At 44.3% G+C, this 26,955-nt stretch overlaps 1 protein-coding gene across 2 annotated transcripts in view; it reads left to right on the top strand.

Annotated features, from left to right (window-relative positions):
* Window positions 1-26,955, top strand: part of LOC136579748 (gamma-aminobutyric acid receptor subunit beta-4) — a 179,921-nt gene that overhangs the window by 130,513 nt on the left and 22,453 nt on the right. For both annotated transcript variants that reach the window (XM_066579808.1, XM_066579809.1), the window contains 2 exons: window positions 2,803-3,023; window positions 21,094-21,176. In XM_066579808.1, coding sequence (XP_066435905.1) covers window positions 2,803-3,023; window positions 21,094-21,176 — 304 coding nt within the window. The remainder of the gene's footprint in view (window positions 1-2,802; window positions 3,024-21,093; window positions 21,177-26,955) is intronic.

Here is a 26,955-nt window from a genome sequence, read left to right as displayed (position 1 = left end):
GGTCTCCGTTCAGCTGTCTGGCATTTTACCAGATGAAAAAGTCCATAATGAAGGACTTTTTCTTCCGGCATTTTGTATCAGATCTATGATGGAACCGCCGAAAGGAGGTTCCTAGTACAGATGTGAACATAGACTAACCTATCTAAACCTCATATTTCTGTTTAATCAGTGTCTGAGGCTGAAAAAAGACCTATGTCCATCCAGTTCAGCCTATTATCCTGCAATACTAAAATAGAAAAGTGCAAAAGAAAGCATAAGATAGAAGTAGATTTTCCCAATTTTAGGGAAGAAATCATTTTCCGTCTCCAAATCTGGCAATCAGAATAAATTCCTGGATCAACAACCCTTCTGAAGGTAGTACCAAAACCCTTAGGCAACTGGGCGGTGCACTGTAAACAAAACCCAGAAACAGTGTGAAGGATTCAGAGTTTGACAGGCAATGTATCTCAGTACCGAAATGGCACCTTCCTTAGGCCAGTTACAAAACAGCTGCACTAGATGCAGCGAGTGGCATTATCTGGTCACTGAATCTTCCACTCCGTTCCTGGATCCTGTTTACAACATGTCTGGTTCCCTGGCTGCTCCTTCTACTTCTTCACTATTTTAACAGAGGTATCCCTTTTTCCTTGGAGGGAAGGCTGCAGCTACTTAACAGGCTTTACTGGTGTTGTGCCTCATCACAACCCATCCAAGTACCATCATTCTAAGTGCTACAATTTTCTCTCATCATTATCTTGCTTTAATTATAATGCATAGGCAGCACACCCAATGTCTTTTGGTAACATTTGACTCCAATCTTGCACTTTAACATTTCCAGAATCCACCCTTTTTTAACTATGGAAATGGTAATTAATTACTGTTACTATTGCCCTGATCCACTCTCGTCTTGACTACTGTAACTTACTACTAATTGGTCTTTGCCTCATTTATCTCTCCCCTCTCCAATCTATCCTGAATGCCGTAGTCAGGCTCATCTTTCTGTCCAGCTGCTATTATAATACCTTTACCCAGTGCTAATCATGGCAATGGCTGCCCATCCACTTCAGAGTACAATTTAAACATACAACAGTGCTGCACCGCCCTACATCTCTTCCCTCATCTCTGTCTATAATCCTACTCATGTTCTCCATTCTGCTAAGAATTTTAGACTAAGTACCTCAATAACCTCCTACTCCCATCTCCAAGACTTTTCCTTAGCTGCACCAGTTCTCTGGAATGCACTACCCCGGATAATTGCAGTTCACCCCCTCCTTATACGACACTGATCTGCATACACTTATTGACTTAGTTTATAGCTAATTCAGAAAAAATAAGGGGGATGCATATTCTTACTTCAAAAAATTTCTAAAAAATAAATATTTAAATATAATAAATATATTAACAGAAGTTAAATTCTATGCTTTCTGGAAAAAAAAATGGGAACATCAGTGAAGAGTAAGAATTAATCCAACCATAAGAGGCACACTCTTGGAATAGACATTTGTTATTAAAAAAGTTTTCACATTCATATCATACAATGTATCCATTAAGGTAGAGTTGCTGAGATGGAAATCTGCAATCTCAAAGCTGAAGTGGCAGAGCGCTTAGTAGAGTGCAGCAGGCTCTTTGTTCTAGCAGTTGATGGAAATGCCAGCTTACAAACCTCCATCAGAGTGTTCTTGTGAAATGTCTGAGGATACAGAACAATGGAGGGATTTCTAGCTTCAGGGAATAGAACTTCTTCTTTGCATCAAAGGTGGACATAATGCCTGTGGAGCGGGTTTGGCTACACAGGGGCCTAGAAGGAGAGGTGGATGTAGGACATGGGGTTAGATGGCCATACCCCCGTCCTGTTGATGAGTTGTCGGGACTGCTCTGGAACCTCCATCAGAAGAACTGCCTTCTTACCTTACACAATCCTGGAGATGCTGCAGACTCCATGCAGAGCATAACTCCAGCTCTCGGTGTACTGTGTGCGAGTGATGGGAGGGGGTTATGTTGTGCGCAGAGCATGCAGTTTCAGCCCAGACTCTGTAAGGAAAGAGCATAATTCTTCTGATACTACTGCCAGAGGTTTCACAGAGGGTGCTGTAGTTTGCAGGGGCCAGAGGGTGCCACTATTACTAGTGGGGTCCCCAAAGAGCATTATTATTACAAATGGGGCAATGAAGAGGGACCAATTACTAGTGAGGCCACAAAGGTGGTACTATTGCTAATTAAGGTAACAGAGGAGGCAATATTACCATTGGGGGACCACAGAAGAGGGCACCATTACTAAAGGGTGTCTGTCATCAAGTGGGCGCACTATTACTGAGTAGGGTCACAATAGGGCCAAAGAGGGTGCAGTATTAGTATTAGAAGGGACACTGCTACTGTGAGGGGACACTATTATTTTATGGGGGCACAAAGAGGAGGAGGCATTAATACTTTGTGGGAACACTGGGAGTACCGAGTAGCATCAGGATGGAGAGACTATGTAAAGATAAGTACTATGTAAGGATAAGCTGGAAATAGTCTTAATGGCAGCCTGGGTCCAGATAAGAAAAACAAAAAATTAAACAAAATGGATGACTCTAATCAGAAAAGAGGTAACTTAACTGCAGGTAACTTTACTGGAGGTAACTTAACTGCATTTCGTGACTGCATTATCTAGAGGAATACTAGAGCTGAACTGATATATAAGCACCCAGTACTATTTTTTAGTGTGACAACCCAGTCTAGCACCAATTATTTAGAGGATAGATGCTGATATGATGATTTAAGTGAGTTTGATAGTTTTTCTATTTGTATATTAAAAACCTTGTTCCTGATTTTCCTCTATAGGACTATACCATCACCATGTATTTCCAGCAGAGTTGGCGTGATAAGCGCTTGGCTTATACTGCCCTCCCTCTCAACCTCACATTGGATAACCGAGTGGCTGACCAGCTCTGGCTTCCAGATACATACTTTTTAAATGATAAAAAGTCCTTTCTGCATGGTGTAACAGTCAAGAACCGAATGATCCGACTACACCCGGACGGCACTGTTCTCTATGGACTGAGGTAAGCTTTCAGCAGACGAATTGTTCTATGTTCACAGAGTATTATACAGTATGTTCCAGAGCCACATAGGATTTTTCTGCAAATATCTCAACATTTTAGTCCGACCCTTGGAGTTCTGTTGCAAAATTTCTGGCAAATCCATGTGTGGCTACTTGATGTGGTTTCCATGTTGAGAACTGACTTGTCAGTTCTTTTTTTGGAACTATGGCACGAATGTCCTTCGTGTTTCACCATGCATTTGGGTGCGGGCTCTGCAGCTAAAGTGCATTGTGTGAATGGGGCCTACTCTCCATAGTAATCGCCATCCTTTTTATAACATACTTCCTCATTTCTTTCTATATACCTGATATTATTTTTTAAAAATGAAGTGAATGAGTTATTACTAATAAGTTCTAAATTGTTGGTCGCTGTGCAAATAACAAAAGCCAGGATTTAAACATGGATAGAAGATTTGTAAAATACATTTCAAGCTTGACCATTTCTATTTATCTACACAGGCTTGGTTAACATAGGTAAAGGTAAAGTCCCCTGGTGCAAGCACCGAGTCATGTCTGACTCCGAGGGTGACATTACATCGTGATGTTTCCTTGGCAAACTGTTTTGCATGGTGGTTTGCCATCGCCTTCCCCAGTCATCTTTACCCCCCACCAAGCTGGGTACTCCTTTTACCGACCTCGGAAGGATGGAAGGCTGAGTCAACCTTGAGCCGGCAACCTGAACCAAGTGGGGATTGAACCTGCAACCTTCAGGTTGTAAGATTCAAGGTTCATTCTCTGGTCCCAGAGTACCAGCCTCTGAGCTATGAAATTTATGAGCAATTCCATCTCCAAATGAATGAGGATGCTTCCAAAAGGAGTCTCCTAAGCACTATCCAAAATGTCTGCTGCGTCTTGCCTGCAATTACATGCAAACGTCCTGACAGGTGGCTGCAATAAATCAACGTTTCCTACACATGTTCGTTCACCATTTATGCGCCTTCATAGACTCCTATTGGGTCTTTGGTACGCATTTCGAGACAAAAATGGAGCATGTCGTGGATTTTCGGCCCCAACATAAATGCGCGCAGAGAAACGAGCAATGTGAGGGAGCCCATTGAAATCAATGGATGCTATTGTATGCAGTTTCTTCGTCTGAAATTCTGCGTGAAAGAAATGGGCACGAAATTGCCCATCTGCAGCAGCCCAGAGAGTTAATTTATTTTTTCTACTGACATTTACTCTTAATGGCAAGTTGCTTATTTAATAATTATCTATGAACATCTCAGACACTTTTTTCTTATGTGGCAGAGCGACCATTTAGCCTTCTTAGGTCGGATTGACATCTGTGTCGGAACTTCCGGTTCTGTCGCAGATCTGGCACGAAATACCGGAAGAAAAAGTGCTATATGCAGTGCTTTTTCTTTCAGCAAAAAGCCGGGCAGCTGAGCAGAAAGCGAACGACCCTATTATAGTCAATGGTCTGTTCAGTGCTGTATGGTTCTGTCATAAGACGGACCGGTTCAGCCAGGGGATTCCCCTTTCCTGCTCCTCAAATGGAGCAGGAAATTGGAACCCCCACCGCAGATATTATAGCAGCCTAAGATCAGGCTCACACGAATGTATTTGCATTGCATATTATGTGCATAATGTACGTGCGCATTATACGCCGTAAATGGCATCAATGAAAGTACATTGATTTTCATTGTTCCACTCACAATTGCGTGTATGTATTGCATATGTTATGCACATAAAAAAGAACATAGCATGTTCTATTCTATTGCGTATTACGCACATAAGAGCCCTATTGTTCTCTATGGGTGCGTGCGTGCGGCATTTTTACGCAACGTTGCTTGAAGAAAATAGAAGGAAAGTAAAAAAAAAAAGAAGAAAACAGGAAGCCAGTGCATGACAGCATGCGTGAGATGCGCTGTCATGTGCAGGTATACGCAATCAAAAACGCGGTTATACGCGACTCCATACGCTGGTAAAAACCTGCGATTTTTTTTCTTTTTTTTTTCTACACAGCGCTTTACCATACGGTTGTGCGAGCCCACCTATAGTCAGCAGGGCCAGAGTGTAAGTGTCCTCAGCACCACCCTATAGTTTTACCCTGTTGTAGTCCACAAAATGTTTAATATGGCGCAAAGTCTGCCGTGTGATTTATGATGAATTGCGCAAATTTGTTCTTACTGCACCAATTTTCATAATAAATCTGAACACAGAATAAACAGAAGGCATTTCCTGTATAAAATATGGAATGACTGCAGGATTGCTTCTGTGTATTTCCGCTCGTGTAAACACCTCCGTATAGCGGCGCCCACCAGCCGGAGCCGCGGACAGATATATTTAGAACATGCACAATAAATGTTAGAGACAAGAGCTCACAGAGGTGTCAAGGCTCTGCGCGGACTTATCTTCTTCCTCTGTTACATTTTCTATTTGTCCTTTTTTTCCTTAGTCCCTCTGTTTCACAGCTTATCCTTTCCGCTCTCACTCAACCTTCTACATTTATTCCCCCCGCCTTCCATTTGTATGTTCTCCCTCCCTGATCCTCTTTTTCCTTGTTTCCATAGAAACCACATCCACTTGGAATGAAACTGATCATTCATATTGTAAAGAGAAATATATGAGAGAAACAAAAAAAAAAGGCCGGGTCCTAACATCGCCTGGACCGCAGTGCGAGCGCACGCAAAATCAGACTGTATAATATCCCGGGGGCGGCTTTTGTCTTCATGCTCTTCTTTTACAGTGTCAGGGATGGCTTGGATATTACATAATTGATCATTTACTAGTGATACAAATCATCAAATTACACTATTTGCCGTTTTTTTTTTATTTACAAAGAATATTTACTACCAAGTGAATCTTTAATGTAATCAAATTAAGCTCACAATCAAAAAACACAGACCAGCTCTCCGTGTGCATCATACGAGACTTCCAAAAGAGTTGGGTTTTCATTCTTTTTGCTGTCACTGAAGAAACATTTTTTAAGGGGTTGTCTCGTGGCCCTTCTTTCCATATTGCCTGGATAGATTCGTGTACAGAAGAAGGGCTTACTTCGCTTTTTCCTGGCCGCAGCTAGAACGGTCATCCCGCGCTATTGGCGGAGCACCATTGTTGCAGTGATGTCAGAATGGCAATAGGAATTGTCCGACATATGCCATATGGAGGAACTGTCCACAGAACATTCTAGAGAAACGAATACATTTCTGTCAGTGTGGCAACCATGGCTTGACTTCTAATCATCAGTGGAGTTCCGCAACCTATTTTCTTAAAACTCCCATAAGACTCAGAGTTGTCCAGCTTCCTTTGCTAAAAGACAGGGGTTTCTATCTTGAACCCCCTGCCTCACCCTCCTCCTTCAGATCTACCTATATATCTGTGTATTATTTCTCCTCTATCATTTTTTTTTTCCTTCTCTTCTTCGATCTTCGCTTTTCCTCTTTGGTAGATTTCTTTTTGGATGGTACTACGATAGCTGCCTACCTCCTCCGCTAGCACAACGCAACTCTGTAAGAGATTGGTTATGTAGGGAGTTGCTCCGTCTTTACGGTGAATAGCTCAATACTCTGTGATTGCCAGAAGGAGTTAGGGATGGCGCTGTATCCAAGTTTCTCAATAATGTTTTACCCTGTTCCTTGCTCTGTTTAAGGGTCTTGCGTGACCTACTCGTTAATTTGTACATATTTTTATTTACTAAAAATCAATAAATAATGATTAAACATAAAGAAGTTGCCTCACCAAGACAACCTATTCCATATGTCCCATTAGGGTATATAGACATCATAGAGAAGGACTCTCACTCGGAACCACCTAGCAGTATCAATGGCTTCCACACTGGCGCACTCTTCCCATCCATCGTTTTTGGATGACCACCATGCAACACTACATTGCTACTTCTACACGGGAGATGTTTTGCTAGCCATGGATTGCTAGGGGGTTCAGAAGCTGGTCCCCTTAAGATCAGCTGATTGCCATTCTGCTTTCATATTAGACCTTTTGGGGACTGAAAAAGAATCTTTCTCAAATTGCATTAGATCACATTCATGAAAAACAATATAGGAGAATGCAGCTCCCTTAAAAGTCTACCATGGAAAACTACATAAACTGTGCCCCAAAACCTACAAATAGGGCATGTTGTGGTGCTCAAAAACAGCATTATGCTCTATAGACGCATTTTTGAAGAGTAACATGGAAATATTATTTTATCATTTACTGCAGCAATAAAAACACAGCTCCACAGCTATAACATCTTGTATGTGATATATGAACTGTTTAGTAGGTCTTTGGAGAAAACGTTGCATGCCACCTTTACTAATATGGTCATTTTTGACGAGGACTATTTTCTCTCTATCAGCTCATAGACAGATTTCATTATTCACATTCTTGGTCATACTGTAGGTCCATTACCTTCTCAGCACACTCACATGAATGGAAGTTGTGACTTTTAGGCATGACATCATGATGAAAACACGTCCTCCTCAATCACTCAATTTCTAATGTACTACTGTATGTGATGCTTTATGTGTAAAGGGGTATTCCCAAGTTTACTTTGGTGGTCAGTGTGTTCCATCTTTGAATTTAATAATTTTAGCCAAACAACCAATTTCCAAAAATGTACTGTGTCTGATATATACCCTGTTTCCCCGAAAATAAGACGCGTCTTATATTAATTTTTGCTCCCAAATATGCGCTATGTCTTATTTTCAGGGGGTGTCTTATTTCGCCAAGGCAAATCCGTCTGTGGCCGCTAATCCCTCAATTGGCCAGCTTTGTGGACGAAATTTCTCAGAAATCTCGTCCACATGGGACAGAAAATCTGTCACGGCAAAGCTGGGAGAAGCCGGTGTTGTGGTGCGGATTCACCGGCCACAGAAACGGAAAAGCGTGCAGCCAGGTCGCTTCAAAACAAGCGGCTGAATGCCGTGGATTTTGAAGCAGCACTTTCCCGGCGGAAATCTCGCTGTTTATCGCTGTGGCCAAACTGCAAGATTTCCGCTGGAAATACGCTCTGTGAGAACCCAGCCTGAAGAATCACACACAGGGTGCCTGACCCACACACAGAGCCATAAAAAAAATAAGGGCTGTAAAGTAACGTATCTGTCTGCAGACAGAAGTTCCTGTACCACTTGTAAGCAGGGATGGTATTGCAGCTTCCGGCCACCAGGGGGAGCTCATCACAGCAGACATGTACAGCAGGAACAGAACGTACAGTATGGACTTTTCCAGCCAGCAAGGGGAGCTCATAACAGCACACTTGTACAGCACAGCAGGGACAGGATAACAGCAGACTGTCTGCAAATCTACCTATACATCTGGAGGTAGGAGACAACGGGGATGGCAGCAGGGGACAGGCCTCTTGACTTGCCTGCACACTTTACTATGCCTTACTATCGGGTGGTGCCTTATATTTGGGACTTCTGCAAATTTTCAGGGGGTGCCTTATTTTCAGGGGGTGCCTTATTTTCGGGGAAACACGGTATTTCGCACTGCAAATCCAACCCAACCCTCTATTTTCCCTCCATTGCTACCGTACGAATAGAGATGAACTCCAGTAGTTCTGGGCAATCCTATGCGAGCATGTGGAGCACATGGCAATCTCTGTATAACAGCCTTGTTTCTCTTCCACTACAGCCAGTCTGGGCATTTGCAGTTTGCCTGTTCTGACTCATTGAAGTGAATGGGACAAGGCCGCAGTACTCAGGACGACTGCTGTAAATAACATGGTGTTTTGAGTACGAACAGCTTCATGGTCAGATGTAAACATTAAAGAGGCTGCAACACTTGCACCAGCCTTCCATTCAATCAGCGAATTAGCGGGGATTTCAAGTGGTGGACCGCCACCAATCAGATGTTGACAGACTATCCTGAGAATAGGCCTTAAATTTAAAATGTTTGGATAACCCCTATTCTCAGGATGGTTCATCAATTGTTAATCGACAGGTGTCTGCCCCTTGGGATCCCTGCTGATTGGCTGACTGAAGTGATATTGGCGCTCAGGTGAGGACCATTGTCACTTCAGTCCATAGCAGGCACAGCACCAAACATTTATAACAGCTGTGCCTGGTATGGAAGCTCAGTCCCTCTTCTTAGGGCTGTGACAGATGAACGTGACATCACAGCCCTGAGAAGAGGCCACAGCGCTCAGCCAAGCAGCTTTGCATCTTTAATCAACTGATTTATGGGCATCACGAGTGTTGGACCCCCAGAATCAGCTCTTCATGAGCTACCCTGGGGCTAGATTATCAATAGTATTGTAGTGTTAACAGAGGCACTCTGGCGGTCTTCTGCTCCCATATCTCAGAAAAGCTAAAGAACACGGAACTGACCTGGAAGATATATTAATATAGTATGTAAGGCTGAAAAAATACACATCCTTCTAGCTCAGCCTATTGCCCCCCAATGTGTGTGTGGCCTCCTGTGTTGGATGCATATCTGATTTCTGCCATAGTCGCTTGTCTGTTCCCATAGACAATTCTAGTTAGATGCTGCCTGTCGCGATCATTAAGCACCCGTGGACAGCCACTGCACTGTCTATTGTGAGGGGGGTAATGCCTTCCGTGAAGTATTGCTGGTAAACCGGTGAGATTGTGGATTGAGGAATGTTAAATTCCCACCCAACTTTGGAAATGGAATGTCCCATCCGTCTGGCACCCAACTTCATGCCTTATTCAAATTCTGACAAGGCTTTATTATATCAGGACTATTCCCCTGAAAACTCATGTTTCTGGGTTATTACTGTACTTTTTTCAACAGTATGTGAACTACATCACTGTTAGCATATACGGTTCAATTTGGATAGCACTCAAAGGGTATCATAGCCTTATCAATAACTGGAGAAGAACTCTAGACACAACACAGATGTGGTTGAATCACACTTTGAAGCTCTTCTAAAAAGAACTTCCATTTTTTTCTTTTCATTATTTATAATAGGAAATAATAAGCAATCAGTGTCTAACACCCAAAAACTATCCTATCATAGAATCATAGAATAGTAGAGTTGGAAGGGACCTCCAGGATCATCTGGTCCAACCCCCTGCTCAGTGCAGGATTTACTAAATCATCCCAGACAGATATTTGTCCAGCCTTTGTTTGAGCATTTCCATTGAAGGAGAACTCACCACCTCTCGTGGTAACCTGTTCCACTCATTGATCACCCTCAGTGTCAGAATGTTTTTTCTAATATCTAATTTGTGTCTCCTCCCTCCCTTTGCTTCTAGTCTTTCCTTGTGCAAATGAGAATAGGGCTGATCCCTCTCCAGTGTGACAACCCTTCAGATATTTGTAGACAGCTGTTAAATCTCCCCTCAGCCTTCTTTTTTGCAAGCTAAACATTCCCAGATCCTTTAACCGTTCTTCATAGGACATGATTTGCAGACCGCTTACCATCTTGGTAACTCTTCTCTGAACTTGCTCCAGTTTGTCTAAGTCTTTTTTAAAGTGGGGTGCCCAGAACTGGACACAGTATTCCAGATGAGGTCTGACTAAGGAAGAGTAGAGGGGGATAATGACCTCACGTGATCTAGACTCTATGCTTCTCTTAATACATCCAAGAATTGTATTTGCCTTTTTGGCTGCTGCATCACATTGTTGACTCATGTTCAGTCTATGATCTATCACTGATTGAAAACATGTCTATCATTTTTGTCAGCGAATTATTTTAAAGAATAATATATGATGCATGAATTTATTAATCTTACGGGCAAGTGAATATCTCTAACTCGTATAGTAATGCCTTTAACCTTGAAAATTTTCTGGGTTGTGTAGATTTTGGTATAAATATGTAGATATGGTGTAGATTTTCTGCTCAGCAACTTAGCTCAAAAATACAAATAGTTTCTCTTTTCGACAAATTTCACAAGTCTAAGCAAATTTATAATAACCCAAAGAAATAATGTTCATAAAACTATTTGGAGCGATCACTTTAATAATCACTTTAACTATGTGACTCTCAACCTTAAACATACTGAGGATTCTTTTGTGAATACACGGATTATCGCTTGTCTATATAAAGCACAAGATAAACTCACTGACACGTGCTTAGATGGAGTTTGTAAGTATCAAAGAAATATGGAAACATTTCTAAAATGCTTTGGTTGAATAGCGGGTGAAGGTAAGAGACAGCACTAATGCTGATTAGACCCGAGTCGTGAGGTATGCTGGTCTACAAGATTGCCATGAGAACATATTTTAGTGTACAGACTGTATGAAAATTGCCTTAAATTTCATTCCAATAGCTTGTTTAGTTTAGTTCTTATTCAAGGTTAGAAGTAGCAGAAGCAATCAAGGTTTTTTACTAAATGCTTTTGGGGTTCCATTTAAAAGGTTCATACATTCTTTCAATAACTTGAGCCTCATCACTTTATAATATTGTCTGAGCCAAAAGCCATACGATTGCTATATGCGATACCCAGGAAATGTTATGTACATCTTTTACCGCCATAAACTCAAAGCCACATCTCTGATTTTCTTTATTGAATTTTTATGGTTCAAATACATTTTTATTTTAGTTACATATCATACAATTAAAGATACTGTTTCAATCATTGCATCAGTACTATAGAGTTTTTTAAGAAAAAACTACGCAAAAGAAAAAAAGGGGGAAAAACGAAGGAGAATACGAAACTATGGATGAAGGGAAGGCTCTGGTTGGGGAACATGTCTGGCGCTGCTGTCTCGATCTGTCTCTAGTGGCTGTCTAGCGGGATTTCCTCTTATACTTGTCCTCGCCTTTTCTCTAATAATTCGGTATCATGTTCAAGGCTGGGGAACTTGGCCTGAACTCAGTTAGGAGTGTGGAGATGGCGCCACCTATCCCTTCATGTAAGATTGTCATAACTAGGACACACACATATACAGAGAGAGGGGGGTTAGGTTGGGGGGGAGAGGTAGATTTGTAAGTGTGGCTCTGGGTGGAGGATCTTCTGCATTCCGCCCCGGGTGGTGGTTCAATCAAATGAGCCTTGGTCTACCCAATGTTTCATGTCGTCCGACCCTCTAAACGCTACCCATGGCTGCCATGTCTTATAGTAGGCTTCCCAAGATTTGGGATCCTCAGCTCCCAGTTCGTCGAATCTCATGAGAGTGTGGAGTTCCTCGACCCACATGCCCCTGGTTGGGGCAGTCGCGGAGCGCCAGAACCTTGGGACCAGCCTTCTCACTGCCAGGATAAAGTGCTTTAATAGACTCGATTTGGCGGCTTTCTTACTGCCCGGGAATAGTGAGAGCAAGGCTAGTTTCGGAGTCATTATCACTCTCGAGTGATTGACGCGGTTATATAGGGTGGTCACCTTGTCCCATAGGTCAGCCACCGGGCGGCATCCCCACCAGATGTGGGTCATTGTACCTCGACTCCCATTACATCTCCAGCACATGGGGGAGGACTGGGGAAAGATCCTCTGTAGTTGGTCCGGGGTTCTATACCACCTTGAGACTATCTTATAATTAAGATCTTGTATTTTACCGGCTGTAGATAGCTTGTGGGTTAGGTCCCAAATTTTACCCAACTCCTCCTCCGTGATGTTTTCCCCTATTTCCCGTTCCCATGCCTTTGTGTAATTCGGGGTCTCCTACCCCGTCTCCCGATCTAGCAATATCTTATATAATGTGGAGATCATGTGCCTCTGACTTAGATTTGATAGGCAGAGTTGCTCAAACTCAGTCAGGGGTGCCGTCAGGCTCTCTTTCGGAGTCAGCGAGCTCACAAAGCCTCTCAGCTGCAGGTATTGAAGCCAAGATCCTGGCTGTGGTGGAGACTGGTCCATAATCTCTGTTATTGGTTTCAGGCCTGTTTGCGTCACAACATCTCTCAGTCTGGGGATTGGCTCCTCTGGGAGAGACAGCAGTCCCTTCCAGCTCATCATGGCTTCAAATAGGGGGTTTATATGAGCGGTGTTAGGGGGCCTGGGACTGTGACCCGCCTGTATTGAGTGGCGAAACTCGCCCACGTCCTAAATAGTTGTAGCCCAAAGGGGGAGATGTTGGGGATCGACTTAATCCATTTAAGCGGGATCCAGGGGGCTCCGTATAGGCCATCTGGTTCGTTAGAGTGTTCAATATCTACCCATAGCCTAGAGCTTCTGTTCTTGAAAATGTCTAGGACGCAGTTTGCTATGTTGGCCTTATGGTATAGGGAAAAGTCTGGCAGGCCCAGGCCTCCCCTATCTTTTCCCGTTTTTAGTAACACGTGTCGCAGCCTCGTTTTGTGTCCTACCCAAACGAAGGTGGTAATTAGGGTTCTGATTTTTTTCATGAATGTTTTAGGGAGCCCGATCAGGATTGTTTGGCAAAGATATAGAAATCGAGGCAATACGTCCATCTTGATTGCGTTAACTCGGTCGTTCCATGATAGATATAGGGGACTCCATTTGCCCAGATCCCTCTCGAGTTTCTCGGCAAAGGGAGTGAAGTTTAGTTTGAAGGTTTGTGGGAGCTCTGATGGGATGTTGACTCCCAGGTATTTTAGATGGGAATCTACCCAGCGGAAGGGGAATACCGTTTTCAATTGGGAGACCTCGGCCTGCGGGAGAGTGATGTTTAGGGCCTCTGATTTCTGGGCATTAATTTTGCGATTATTAACCCTTCCAAACCTCTCAAATTCTTTTAGGAGCACGGGCATCCCAACTCGGGGGTTGGATAGGCATATTAGTAAGTCATCGGCAAATAATGCCATTTTATGTTCCGAAGGACCGACTCTGACGCCTTTAATCGAGTCATTGCTTCAGATGGCGTTGGCTAGGGTCTCCATGGTTAGGATGTATAAGAAGGGGGAGAGGGGGCACCCCTGTCTCGTCCCATTGCTTACTCTGAGTTGGTCAGATAGGGTTCCGTTTATTCTGATCCTGGCCGTGGGGTCCTGATATAGGGCCATGATCCACTGGAGCATCCGTGGTCCCATTCCTATTTTTCCCAGGGTGGCAGAGAGGAAGGCCCAGCTTACCCTATCGAACGCCTTTTCCGCGTCTATTGAAAGGAGACATAGGGGGGGTTTTGCTTCCTTGGCTCTGGCTATTAAGGACATTGTTTTGATGGTGTTGTCCCTTGCCTCTCTGCCTGGGACAAAACCGACTTGCTCCAGATGGATCAGGCCAGGCACCAGGTTTTGGAGTCTGTTCGCTATTAGTTTGGCGAACATCTTAATGTTGACATTTATTGCGGGAAGAGCGGGTGGGGGTGAGACACACAGACAAAACATAAGACATAGATGAACAAGTAAACAATGGAGCCGCTAAGGTACCCCTTAAACTAAATGTCTGCCTTAGCTTGGCAGAGATTAACAGCTGCAACTAGCTGTTGGCCCTAAGTGGGAGAGTGGGGGCCAATGAAGGGCGAGCTCCGCCTGTCCCCCAGCCCCCCACAGTATGTGATTCCCAGGTTTCAGACCTGGGGATTATGGAGTGCGTGTGGCTGTTCCCAGACCTGGCTAGGTCGGGTTTTTCCCCTCCCCCACCCATCTGCCCCCGGGGTCTGCCTCCCATCTGATAGAGGGTGTGGAGATGAGACAGCAGAGAAGGAGGGAATGGGAAGGAGGAGGATAGATTAGAGGAGCGAAGATGCTTGTCAAACTAGGTGTGAGTTGCATGGTGAGTTCGGGTTGAACTGGATCAGTCTCCTGCGTCGCTTCCGGTGGAGGTCTTCCCTTCTTTGCGGAGGTCTTTACGGCGATGTCTGGAGCTTTTGTTGGATGTCTGCCAGGTATTTCTGGGAGGCATTACCAGGAGGGTCCCCAGCGACGGCCAATCCGGAAGCCGAACCGCGGGCAGCTCCAGGGCTCCCAGAAAATTTGGCAGGTCTCCCAGGCCTCTGAAGGTTACCGATCTGCCGTTCTTGGAAGCGTGAAGTTGAAAGGGGAAGCCCCAGCGGTAGGGGATCTCCCTTTCCTGCAGAGGTGTCAGTAGGGGTTTTAGGGCCCTGCGCAGCTGTAGAGTTCGCCGTGATAGGTCCGGGAGAATCTGGATCGGGGTACCTTTGAAGGAGAGGTCTTTGACTGCGCGCAGTTTTTGTAATATCAAGTCCTTGTCCTTATAGAAATGGATTCGGCAGACCACGTCTCTGGGTCTGCCGGGGTCGGACGACTTCGGACCCAACGATCTGTGTATTCTGTCTATTTCCAGATTGGAAGTCTCGGGTCTTTTTAGGATGTTGTTGAGAAAGGAATGCGCCCAGGTTTCTAGCTGAGGTGGTTCGACTTCTTCTGGGAGTCCTCTTATTCGCAAGTTATTTCTTCTGTGATTATTTTCCAGGTAGTCTATATGTGTTTGGAGCTCCAATATCTGTTGGGAATGTAGGAGTAGTTCCTTGTTGTGGGCTTTTATAGTTTCGGTGGTCTTCTCCTGTGTCTCTTCTACCGCCTCCACTCTCTGGCCTATTTGCCGGATCTCGTGTTGTAGAGAGGCCATGTCTTCCCTGCGGGCATCTTCCAGTTGTTGGAATAGGGCATCGATGTGGTTCTGGGTCGGCAGGGCCTTGAGGTGGTTTTTCCAGTCCCAGTCTTCGTCTTCCACCCGCTTGGGAGGGCGGGAGTGGGTCAGGATCTGGGTGGGTTGTCTGGATGGTGTGGCTTGGCTTTCTCTGTTGCTGGGGTCTCCTTGTGTACTTGGTCTTTGTGGCGGTTTGGCCTTTGTTGCTGCCTGGGGGTCAGGCTGTCTGGGTCTCTTTTGCAGTGTGCAGCGTTGCGGCAACGGGGGATCTTGCTGCGGCTGAGGCGTCGCCATTACTGACTTGTTAGGGTGCGGGGGGGGGGCTGTCAGCCGAGCCCATAATAGGGCCTCTCTGTCCTTTGTACGGGCCCTATTGGTTAAGGGGGTCTCCATTTTCTCTCCCTGTGTCCATAGGGACCCTTTGGGCAGGGGGGATAGATGTGTGCCTCCATCCTGTTGTGCTGGGAGCTCATGCTCTTGCTCCTCTTCCTCCTCTTCCCCCATATGTGTCTGCATGATCATACGGGGGGGCTAAGTGTGCCCCGGGGGACCCTGGCTCCAGGCTGATTATGTATCTCCCCTCCTTGGAGACTGTCATGCCAGCTGCACTCACCGCTTCTGCTGTAGCATGTGCTGGGTCTCCTTCCTGGCTCACCGCTCCTCTCCCCCCCCCCCCCCCCCGCTGCTGTCGGTGGGCACCTGATCTGCAGCGTCTTCTGAGGCTGTGCCTCGGGTCCGGCTCTCCGCTCCTCTCCCTGTCTTCTCACGGTCACTGGTGAGTGCTGGGGACTTGCTAGCTATTGCTGGGAGTGTCGGGTGCCTGTCCCGGCGTGCCGCCGCTTCCCCTCTCTCCTCCATGCGGCCGCCGGCGGGTGTCGGGGTATTGCTGTGCGTGGACTCTTGGCCGCTCTCCTCGCTGGGATTACTGCTGGTGAGTCTCATGGCTGTCTTTAGGCTGCCGCTGTTTCCCGGTCCGCTCTGCACTGTCCGCTTCTGGCTCAGGTCTGAGTCCGGGGTGGGTTGCCGCTCAGGGATAGCTGCGGGCGCCATCTTGGGAGCAGCCGCATGGGGCTCCGCTCCCGCTGTTCTTCGCAGGAACGTTGAGATGTTTCTCTTGGGTCCCCCTAAGGTAGTCTGTGGGGTTTCCTTTTTCTTCCCCCTCGCCATGGTTGTTAGGAGCCGGGTCTGGGTCATCCACGGTGATAGTAGCTGGGACCGGGTGCAGGAGCCGAGCTGGGACACGTCTTACTCCTCCATTAGCTGGCCACGCCCCCTTTATTGAATTTTTAACTAAAGAATTGTGTTCTGTGGCTCACTATTCTGGGTAGCTGCTTCTTACTCCATCATTCATGCTATACTTCTTAAGTAGAAATATTTCTCATGTTTTGGGATGCTTTTCTTGCCATTTGCAATTTCGGCAAATTTTCATAAAAACTTAGATTTTATCATTTTAACCCTCCTACAGTTTACCAGGAACGGAGCTCATACAGGAAGAGGACATGACAGTTTTGGATGAACAGAGTGTTACGATCGTGTGGGCAAACTGAGCACAGAGCTCACACAATCAGGACCAATTAGTATGCACACATGCAGGATTCAAGCAGGTTTCAGGCAAACTGACCCTGAGCTACAGGGAGGAGGACAGTGGCCCTACCTAAGCGGGGACATCGCCCCAATAAGAGGGCGGCCCAGCGGTCTTCGGAACTGGGCCCTAGCTGATCCTAGGATCCACGCCACAGAACAGGAGACATACACATGCCACATGACAGGGAGAGAACAACAGGATATACAGAGCCAGAAAACACAGCATAAAGCAGGCAAAATGTAACCACTAGTAACAGATGATAAGCTGAATGTAAATACCAGGTATTAGTTGACATTTTGTACACAATGTGGAAGCTAGCGGGCCAACTTTACGGCTCCTGGTTATACCGCTAGTCCCTACACTAACCAGGAGTCCAGCAGAACTGGACAGAGTTCACACAGAACGCTGCAACAGGACAGGACACAGATCGCAGGTCACAGCAAGCTAACACAAAACTGAAGGAATATAAACGTACAAACGGACATGAACCAGCAAGACACAGAGCACACAGCCAGCTGCAACAGGGACAGGACAGAACACAGGTCACAGATCACATATCAAGCTTGTATCAGGAACAGGACAGAGAACAGGATACCTGCTTACAGGCACAGGCTTACAGAAGACTACAACATATAATGAAAACCAGTCAGACTCCACCCAGAACTCACATGCACACAGATGGAACTCACAGCAAGTCTATGTGTTCTCATACCAGGGGGAATAGACAGCCAGCCAAACAGGCTGACATAGGGAGCTGTGTCAGGGATCCACCAACTGACACACAGAGCGAGACATAAGACATTTGGAAGGCCGCACCTGTAAAGGGAATCTGCATATAACACAGAGAAAGACTACAGGTGTCCAAAATGTCTTTAGGGAAGCAGAGAGACACAGACTTACTTAATCACAGTTCTCAGAGGGAACAAGGCAGATACCTCCAAACAGTACAAGACCAGCTTCAGACAAGGATTCATGACTGCTCACTGTGGAACCCAGCCAGAGACTGGCCAGGAGCATGGTTTATATGTGAGCACAGACCCAGGAGATTAGCTAGCGGGAAGTTCCACACCCAGCCAGCTCAATCAATTAACCCTCAACCACCTGTAGCTGTGCTTCTAAGAAGCTTAGAACTACAGATCCCAGCAGCACACGTAACACAGAGCTTGTTCTAATTTGAAGGGCTGTGGCTCTGGTTCTTTTAGTGGTACTGAAATAGTTTTGGTGTAATTTTGAAGCCAAAATTTCTGATGCCAGAAGCATGCTGGTGGCACTGAGGGAACCAAAGCTACAGCTGTTTGAAGTTGGGGTGGGAATACTGAATTTATAGCTGTCTTGGGGAGTTGGTTACATCTCTAAAATTGGAATAGCCATAACAAGTGACCCGAGAGGAGTAGCGTACTGGAGTTCACTGACGTCTGCAAGCATACAGTCACTGTTCATTGAAATCTACATCAGTATAGCAGATAAATAACTCTTTGTAATCCTGAAAAGTAGGATCAGATAATCTATAATCCACACTGGTAGGGTAACTATCTAACTAAATTATAATCCACACTGGAAGAGAGAACTGGTATGTTTCAGGGTATTTTGCATCTGGCCAGGGGTTGTAGTAATTCACAAGGCTAAAGCAGACAAATCCTCTTGTAATCTGTACAAATGAAGCAGATAGACGCCTTTGTAATCCACATAGGTAGAGCAGATAAATCCTTTGTAAAGAAACCTGGAAAATAAACTAATTCTATTGTAATCAACATTGGAAAGGGGAAGCAGTCTGAGCCTAGATCTTCTCTTCACAACTAGGCAGGAATAAGGGAAAAATTCAATTTCCAGAGCTGGTCTATTTCATTGCTTAACGGGAGGGAAAGGTATTATCTTTAGCTACACTGGTGGACTGGGCCAGGGGTGGGTGGGGGAAGTGGCAGGGAGAGGCACGAGTGCCCCCCACCCACCCACCAGGCTGGCTGTACAGCTTTTGAATGTTTTGAACCACCTAGTCTTCTCCTAATACTGCAGCCACTGGAAGGGGTTAACTCATTCACACATTGACTGCCTTCTGACCGTCTGGGTCTCTGTGATTTTACATAGTAGAGCTTCCTCGCACCTCCCTCTGCCTGGAAGCAACACTTGGAGTACAGTGAGTTCCAGATCAAGGTCGATGGAGGAGTGAGGAAGCACTGCTATATAAAATTGCAGAGAGACCCAGAAGGTCAGAAGACAATGTGTGAGTAAGTTAACCCCTTCCACTGGCCAATATTAGGCTTTCCACTATTTAGGACATAGAAGGTCCTTATTACTATTTGGGGCTTCGAAGTTGGGCATTATTACTATTTAGGGCCAGAGGTTTTCTTATTACTACATGGGGTACACGGGGGGGTCTTACTACTAAGTGGGGCAACAGAGGGGTTCTATAACTGAATGTAGTCATATAGGGGGTCTTAGTAATAATTGAGACCACATAGGACTCTTATTATTATGTGGGGGTCATATAGAGGGTTTTATTACTTACTAAGGCCACATACTGGGGCTTATTATTAGGTGTGGACACATATAGGTTCATATTACTAAGTGGGACCACATACGGAGTATGCAACAGCAGGGACTTTATTACTATGAGGGGCACTGCATTGTTGATTTAGGGCTGCAGCAGAAGAAGGGGGAGAGAGTGCAGAGGGGAGCCATGGTTATTATAAGTCTAAATGATATTCTGGGCGCAGAGAGAAGAAAATTGAACACAGACCACTTCAAAAAGAGATACCATCACCTGTGATCACTGGAGGTAACTGTACTGTAATCACTATCACTGTGTAGAGCTGGCATTTAAGAACAATATATGGTAACTGGATTATTTAGTGGTATACTAGAGCTGAACCGCTGTATCGAAGCCCACCACATAATAAATCTTGTCTTTTAGAATATATATACCGTATATACTCGAGTATTAGCTGACCCGAGTATAAGCCGAGTCAATAGGTTTTACCACAAAAAACTGGTAAAACTTTTTGACTCAAGTATAAGCCGAGCTATACTCGAGTATATACTAGGTAAAGAAAAAATGCAATACTCACCTCCCAGCCGGAGTCTGTGTCCCCCGCGCGATGGTCTCCCCGGCGGTGCAGCAAGCTGCTTGAGAATTCTCCCCACTGTCATCTCCCTGCTCGGCTTTGAATTCCCCCGCCGCCAGCGCCGTGTAAGTAAGCACTGTGATTGGATCGAGCTCCAGCCAATCACAGCCAGCGCTCGGTAAACCAATCACAGCCATTCAGTGATGTCATCCACTAAATGGCTGTGAATGATCGAGCGCCGGCTGTGATTGGCTGGAGCTTGATCCAATCACAGTGCTTACTTACACAGCACTGGCGGTGCTGGAGGTGAGTATTGCGGGCTTTTTGTTGTTTTTATTTACCTCACTCGAGTATAAGCCGAGAGAGGCTTTTACAGCATTAAAAAATGTGCTGAAAAACTAGGCTTATACTCGAGTATATATGGTCATTTATTTTGGGGGTTCTAGTGCTGGTTTATGTAATTAGCTTAAATCTACTACTGGTTTTATATTATGAGCTAGTATTACCTTGGTTAGTTATTACTTTTCATCTGAAAATTCCTGGAGTTCTTCTTTTCAGGTGGGTCATGTGATCTCATTGTGACCACCTGGTATTTGCTAGATTTTATGTTTTCTCAAGAAGTCACTATTTCCTTCGCTAGCACCTCTTGTTTAATGAAACTGCATGGAGTCTACTACACAGGCTTTTTACAGAGTGATGGAAACTCCTATCACAGTTACTGATGAGGATTAGAGACTCCTGTCACACAGCTATAATGAAGGAGATGATGGTTCATGAACACTATTTGTATTCTTACTGTCTGTAGCTTATTTAGGTAGGCAGCGTGGTGACTCAGTGGTTAGCACTGTTGCCTTGCAGCGCTGGAATATTAGGGTTCATATATAATCAAGGACATCTACATGGAGTTTGTATGTTCTACCTGAGTTTAAAGGGGTTTCCTCTGGGTATTCTTGTTTCATTATGTAACGTATAATTAATGTAAGGACATTGCAATAATTATGCTAAACATTTATTTTTGTTCCTCAGAATTACAACCACTGCTGCCTGCATGATGGATCTTCGCAGATACCCTCTGGACCAGCAGAATTGTACCCTAGAGATAGAGAGCTGTAAGTGCTTTTACCTGTCTCATTGTTATTTAGTTTTTAATCTCAATGACATTTTAAATAGTTAAAAGTAGTAAAGGTAAAAAAATGAACATTTGTAGACCCTTTTTTTATATATTTTGTTACATTACTTCCATGTGTGGGATCCCTATAGTTGACAAGAAAATTTCAGTGAGAGCAATTCCAGCATGAGTGACTTGAAGGGAACTTACCTCCAACTGTAAGCACCATAAAATAAGTTATGGTGCTTAACCCTTTGCAATCCAATTTTGGATTCAGGGTTTCCTAGGGGGCATTCTCTTTCTGCCATTATACAATGGCGCCATCTGCTGCCTAGAGCCAGTACTGCGGTACAGGACATGCTGGAGAGACCCCTGACAACAGAGCAGCCAGTAATATACAGTAAGTATACCCTGCTGGACGTCTCCCGACATTTGAGCTGTACAGCCTTCAATCAGAATATCTTCAGACGTCAGACAGTGGATTGGAAAGGGTTAAAGTTTAGGCACCGTGAATTTGGGGAACCTCTTTTCATACTCGCTTGGCTCCCCATTTCTGTGGTGTCCCCCAGCGAAGTCAGCGAACAGCAAGCTTGACTCTTTTCAGAAGGCTAGTCGCATGTATTCACATGCATCTCTATGAAGGTGCGCACACAGCCTTCTGAGTAGAGTCAAACTGGTTGTAAGCATGCCAAATTTGCCGGGGAACACCACAGGAATGGGCGACCCAGTGAGTATGAAAAGAGGCTCTCTGGACTCTATGTCACCTGAACTATAAGCACCATAACTTAGTTTATGGTGTGTATGGTTGATGACGGGTTCCCTTTAAGGGTATATTCATATGGTGCGATTATATTGTGCTTTTTGCCATATTTTATCAAAAACTGCAATGGTCTGCCATGATTTTGTAAAAATCTCAACAAAAAGAATGCAATCTGAGTGCAATGTGTGAATACAGCATAATTCCATAGAGCAGGTTGAAGAAAATCAAAGATCAGCCGCTCTTCCAGCACTATCCGCAGAATACAGGCATTGTAATACGGACCAGTATACTGTAAATGTGGTAGGGAGGTTTTCTGTGATGTACTGACTGATTGGCCATCATGACAATCTCGCTGCTCTCCATATTCATAGAGAAATAGTGCTACAAATTGCACAAGTTATGTCATGATGTTGGTAAGGAAGCAGCTGCGGAGCATTTAAAGGCTTATTCCCAACTGATGACACATTGTTAGGATGTGCCATAGCTTTTGGATTGGTGGGATTTCGACTTCTCGAACCTCCACAAACCCGAGAATGAAGGGCTTGCAGCACTGATTTAGTCCTCAGTCCCCTTCGCTGTATTTCCAGCAGAGCAGCGTTCCAACTGCAATTACATCTTGTTATCGCATGCTTGAGCCCAGCAGTAAGGAGTTTAGGATTTTTTTTCTTTGCTTTTGTTTCTTTTTTTCTTTTTTTCAAACTCAAAGGAATTAAGATGAACTATTCTTCATCTAATCAAACCCCATGCACTTAAGGCAGAGCATGCCGAATCAAAGAAGTTACATTAGTGGGGTGATTCAATCAGCAACCTTCTCACATTCATACAAAGTCTGCCAGTCAAGTGAAAATGTTAAAAATAAGTAAATTCTCAATTTGTCAAAGGTTTGTTCTAGTAGGAAATGACCAGAGGGTCCTCAATTAGTAATAGTTGTCCAGATTGGATATCCACTTTACCTTTGTTGACTTTTGGATTATAGGTTTTGTTATGTTTCATTAAAGCGATGCGATTTCCTGCAGAATTTCTGCTAGTGCACGTTGCCATAGGATTGTATTAGATAATGCAATCAGCCACGATTTGACCGCGTGTAAACTCGCACGGTAAACAAATCGCGGTATGTCCTATTTCTATGCGAGCCTTGCAGAGGTCCGCACAGAAAGTCATGGCTGACGCGCCGGCTCTGCACTGTGCATGTGTGGTTGTGCACCAACCGGCACACCGCAGTGCAGATAGAGGAGTTGCCAAATGCGTGAGTATAAGCTCAATACCAGGGCACGGGTTGCATCCCGCTGTGAGAATTTTTGACAATTTTTCAGATTTTTTGAAAAAGTATAGCAAAAGACTAGTTTTCATATGCAAAATTTTATTTTTTGTGTATGTATATTCATATATTCATATCTGCCTTTGTACTGCTTACACACTTAAGTTTATTTTCAGGAGGGGATTTGTACATTGTCTGAGGTGTTTAAACACAAATCTAATTTTTTTTTTGGGGGGGGGGGGGGGGGGGGATCATTAAATAAACATTTCCAAGGTTTTTGCTGGTCCTTCGCATTGGGTGATAAATGTACAATCTTGTACATCTAGTGCCAGGAAACGAATGTGTTTTTGAGGTGCTTGGGGGTTTTAAAATATATTTTAATTATATAAGTGTGGTTTCACATCTGCGCTGGGGATTCTGCTTTCATGCTGAAGTCAATGGAAGCCGTCCGTGCGGAAACCGCCCAAAAATGGAGCATGTTGTGATTTATTTTGCGGACCCGATTTCTGAAAATCAAATCTGCATGTTTTAATCCATTGGCCCCGCGCGGATTCCGCAAATCAAGTTTGCCCATGGACATTGGGCCTTAGTCCCCACCTTCAAATTGTGATCTCACTAATTTATTTACACCCCCAGAGAGCAATTTAAGTTAAATTACAGCCCTATTTATGGCCCTGCTAAGGTCACCTGTGCTTTATGGGTTGTGGGTGCAAAACTTTAAACCAAGCGACTGTCGGGCCATGTAAGCAGGAGACACTCAATGTTTGAGCGACCCCTGTTTATTGTGAATGGAGGCAGGAAGACAGAACGATCCCCAGCTGCCCCATCTCCATTCATTTGAATGACTATCATCCCTGTAAGAAAGCCGGGCAGTAGTCCATGGGATGCCTGATGGGCGCTTATGCGCCATGTCAATGGAGAGGGGGGGTGGGCGAGGAGAGAAATCTCCTCCAGCATCCCCGCTGAGAGCAGCACAGGAGCTAGCATGTGCGGGGACGAGGGTCGGGCATCATTTGCTTGACATTTGTCCCGTTTAAAAGGGCCTTTACCATAAATAATCTCCTGATATTGTTGTAGTATTTTTTTAGGTTTCTGGCTACTGGAGAAACCTTTTGTTTCGCTCCATCTACAATTTCGGATAGGAGTTTAAACTATATCTAGAATTGTGAAGGCTACATGTTTTGTGATTTGGTGGGATTTGCAATCCTCACTGATGCCGTCACCTACAACTAATTGTAGGTTGAATGCTGCAGAAGGATTACAATCTGTATCAAATTTCCGAAACTGCATGGATACAGTTAATAGTAAGCATGTAAATGTGCAACAACCGCCATAATCCAGATTGAGCTTTTTTAGTTACAAGAACTTTTGGGTAAATTTGAGTTTGGTTCCTGACACACCTTACAAATTTCTTGCAATTGATCTGGTGCTTATGACAGGACTGGTGACACTCAAGTGTTTGAACACTTTCCATTAGAGCTGGAAGATAGGTTCCAGGACTTAGCTCCGCCCCCGCCCTGCCCCTCCCCTTGCAAATAGTGCCGTGGGGCGGAGAGGGGGTGGGAGCTCAGTGTACTGCTCCCGGCTTTTCCAGCCTCCTCCCCCTGCAGAGAGGGACTCTGTATATCGGCCGGGCTTGAATACCCAGCTGATATATGGTCGTCTGAATAAGCCCTTAGAGATATAGTCATGTTACACATGTATAAGAACATGAGTTTTTCCTTAATAAACTTGTGTGTTTTTAAGAAAAAAACAAACCTTACGTCCGTTATTCTACACTGTCAATAACATACACTTAAATAATATTAATTATAATTTTTTTTTAAGTTGTCCAACATTACACTTAGAATCTTTTTGTAGTTATTTTAAATATATGGACAGATCCCAATCACAACTATTTATAGTATTTTCAAAATATTTTTTAAAAGATTAATCAATTAAATATATTGTTTTATTCAAGATTTAGCATCTAAAATATCTTCAAGACATTTATGTCAAACAATGTAAAAAAAAACCTGAGGAAACTGAAGGATGATTGTGCGTACACATGATCAGACAACATCAAATACAAGAAGCACATATCAAGTGTACACAGTGAATTCGGTGACTGTGTCTAAATAAAAATGGTATATGTTTTTTACTTAAAGGGGTTGTCCCGAGGCAAAATCGAAAAATTTTTCTCTGCCCAGTCCCCCTTCTACAGCAAACATCACAATGTACCCGCGGAAAGCGTTTTTAAAGATGGTTTCTACTCACCAATTCAGCGTTTCATGAACCTATAAAATTTCTTCTTTCAAGATGGCCGCCGGTCCTTTCCCAAAGGTGCACCGCGGTTTTCTCCCATGGTGCACCGCGGGTCTTCTCCCATGGTGCACCATGGATTTCTTCTCCAGTCTTGCATTCCACTGCGGATTACAGCCACCTCATTGGCTGATCGGCACCACATGACGGAGGCGGAGCTACGATGACGCGGAGAAGAGTGAGGAGCCAGGACGCCGCTCGTGAGCCCGGACACAGCCAGCAGAAGATTCTTATCTGCGCAAGCGCCGACTGTTGCGGTGACCAGAGAAGAAGGCTTCAGTTGTCACCATGGAGACGGGAACGCCAGCGCCGGAGGGGGTAAGTGTATAACTTCTGTATGGCTCATATTTAATGCACGATGTACATTACAAAGTGCATTAATATGGCCATACAGAAGTGCATAACCCCACTTGCTGCCGAGGGACAACCCCTTTAAGGCTTAAACAAATGGGCGTGATTCTGTACCGTTTTGTGGCCGTGACTCTTACGGCCACGAAACAGGGCAAAACAAAACCATTAATTTCAGGCTAAGCACATTATCCAATAAAATTATTATCCTGCTGAAATGTAATGTTTTCTTTATATTTTTCAAATGATATAGTTGTTGACTTGTTTTTTAAAATATTTTTGGTTATCTACAGTTCATTTTTTATTGCTATATGTTAGATATTTCTATTTTAAAATACAAAGCGTATCACATAAGACACTAATCAATAATTAAGTATCCCCAGACCTTTGTGGCTGACATGTCTTGTGAAAATACATTTTTTATAAACATTATGACAGGGACATGCTGCAATGCCTGTACGTGGTAAATATGTCACTATGTTGTTTATACATTAAATGTGCAATTACTATTATTGTAACAAAGTTTATTTTTTTAAAATATACGGTAACTTTTTCAAAAAGATTTTCTTAAAAAGCAAATTTAAAAAAAGCCTCAGAGTAAAAAGCTACGAACATCATTTTTCCATGTAAAAAATAGAATCAGTTTGGAATCACACAGGGTAATTATTAGAGATGAGCGAGCGTACTCGCTAAGGCAAACTACTCGAGCGAGTAGTGCCTTATTCGAGTACCTGCCCGCTCGTCTCTAAAGATTCGGCTGCCGGCGGGGAGAGGCGGGGGAAAGCAGGGAGGAACGGAGAGGAGATCTCTCTCTCCCTCTCTCCCCCGGCTCCCCCCTGCTCACCGCCGCAACTCACCTGTCAGCTGCGCATTTTATGGTACAGAGATTATTGATGTTTGTCCCATAGTTTTTAAATGATTTCAAATTTGATTGAATCAATTATGGTCCTGAAATACACAGCTCATATACAGTAGTAGCAGCATTGACAGTCACTTTAATTCCCAAAAATTATCATTATATTTTTGGAAAGCATCATTCCTAGTGGAGAGGCTAAACAGCTGCTGCATTTACACGCAAATGAAGGTCATAAACTGCTAATGGACATTAGTGTC

Source organism: Eleutherodactylus coqui, chromosome 10 (assembly GCF_035609145.1).
Source record: "Eleutherodactylus coqui strain aEleCoq1 chromosome 10, aEleCoq1.hap1, whole genome shotgun sequence".
Taxonomy (NCBI): Eukaryota; Metazoa; Chordata; class Amphibia; order Anura; family Eleutherodactylidae; genus Eleutherodactylus; species Eleutherodactylus coqui.
Note: the sequence above shows the minus strand (reverse complement) of the source record. Positions and strands in the feature narration are given on the sequence as shown.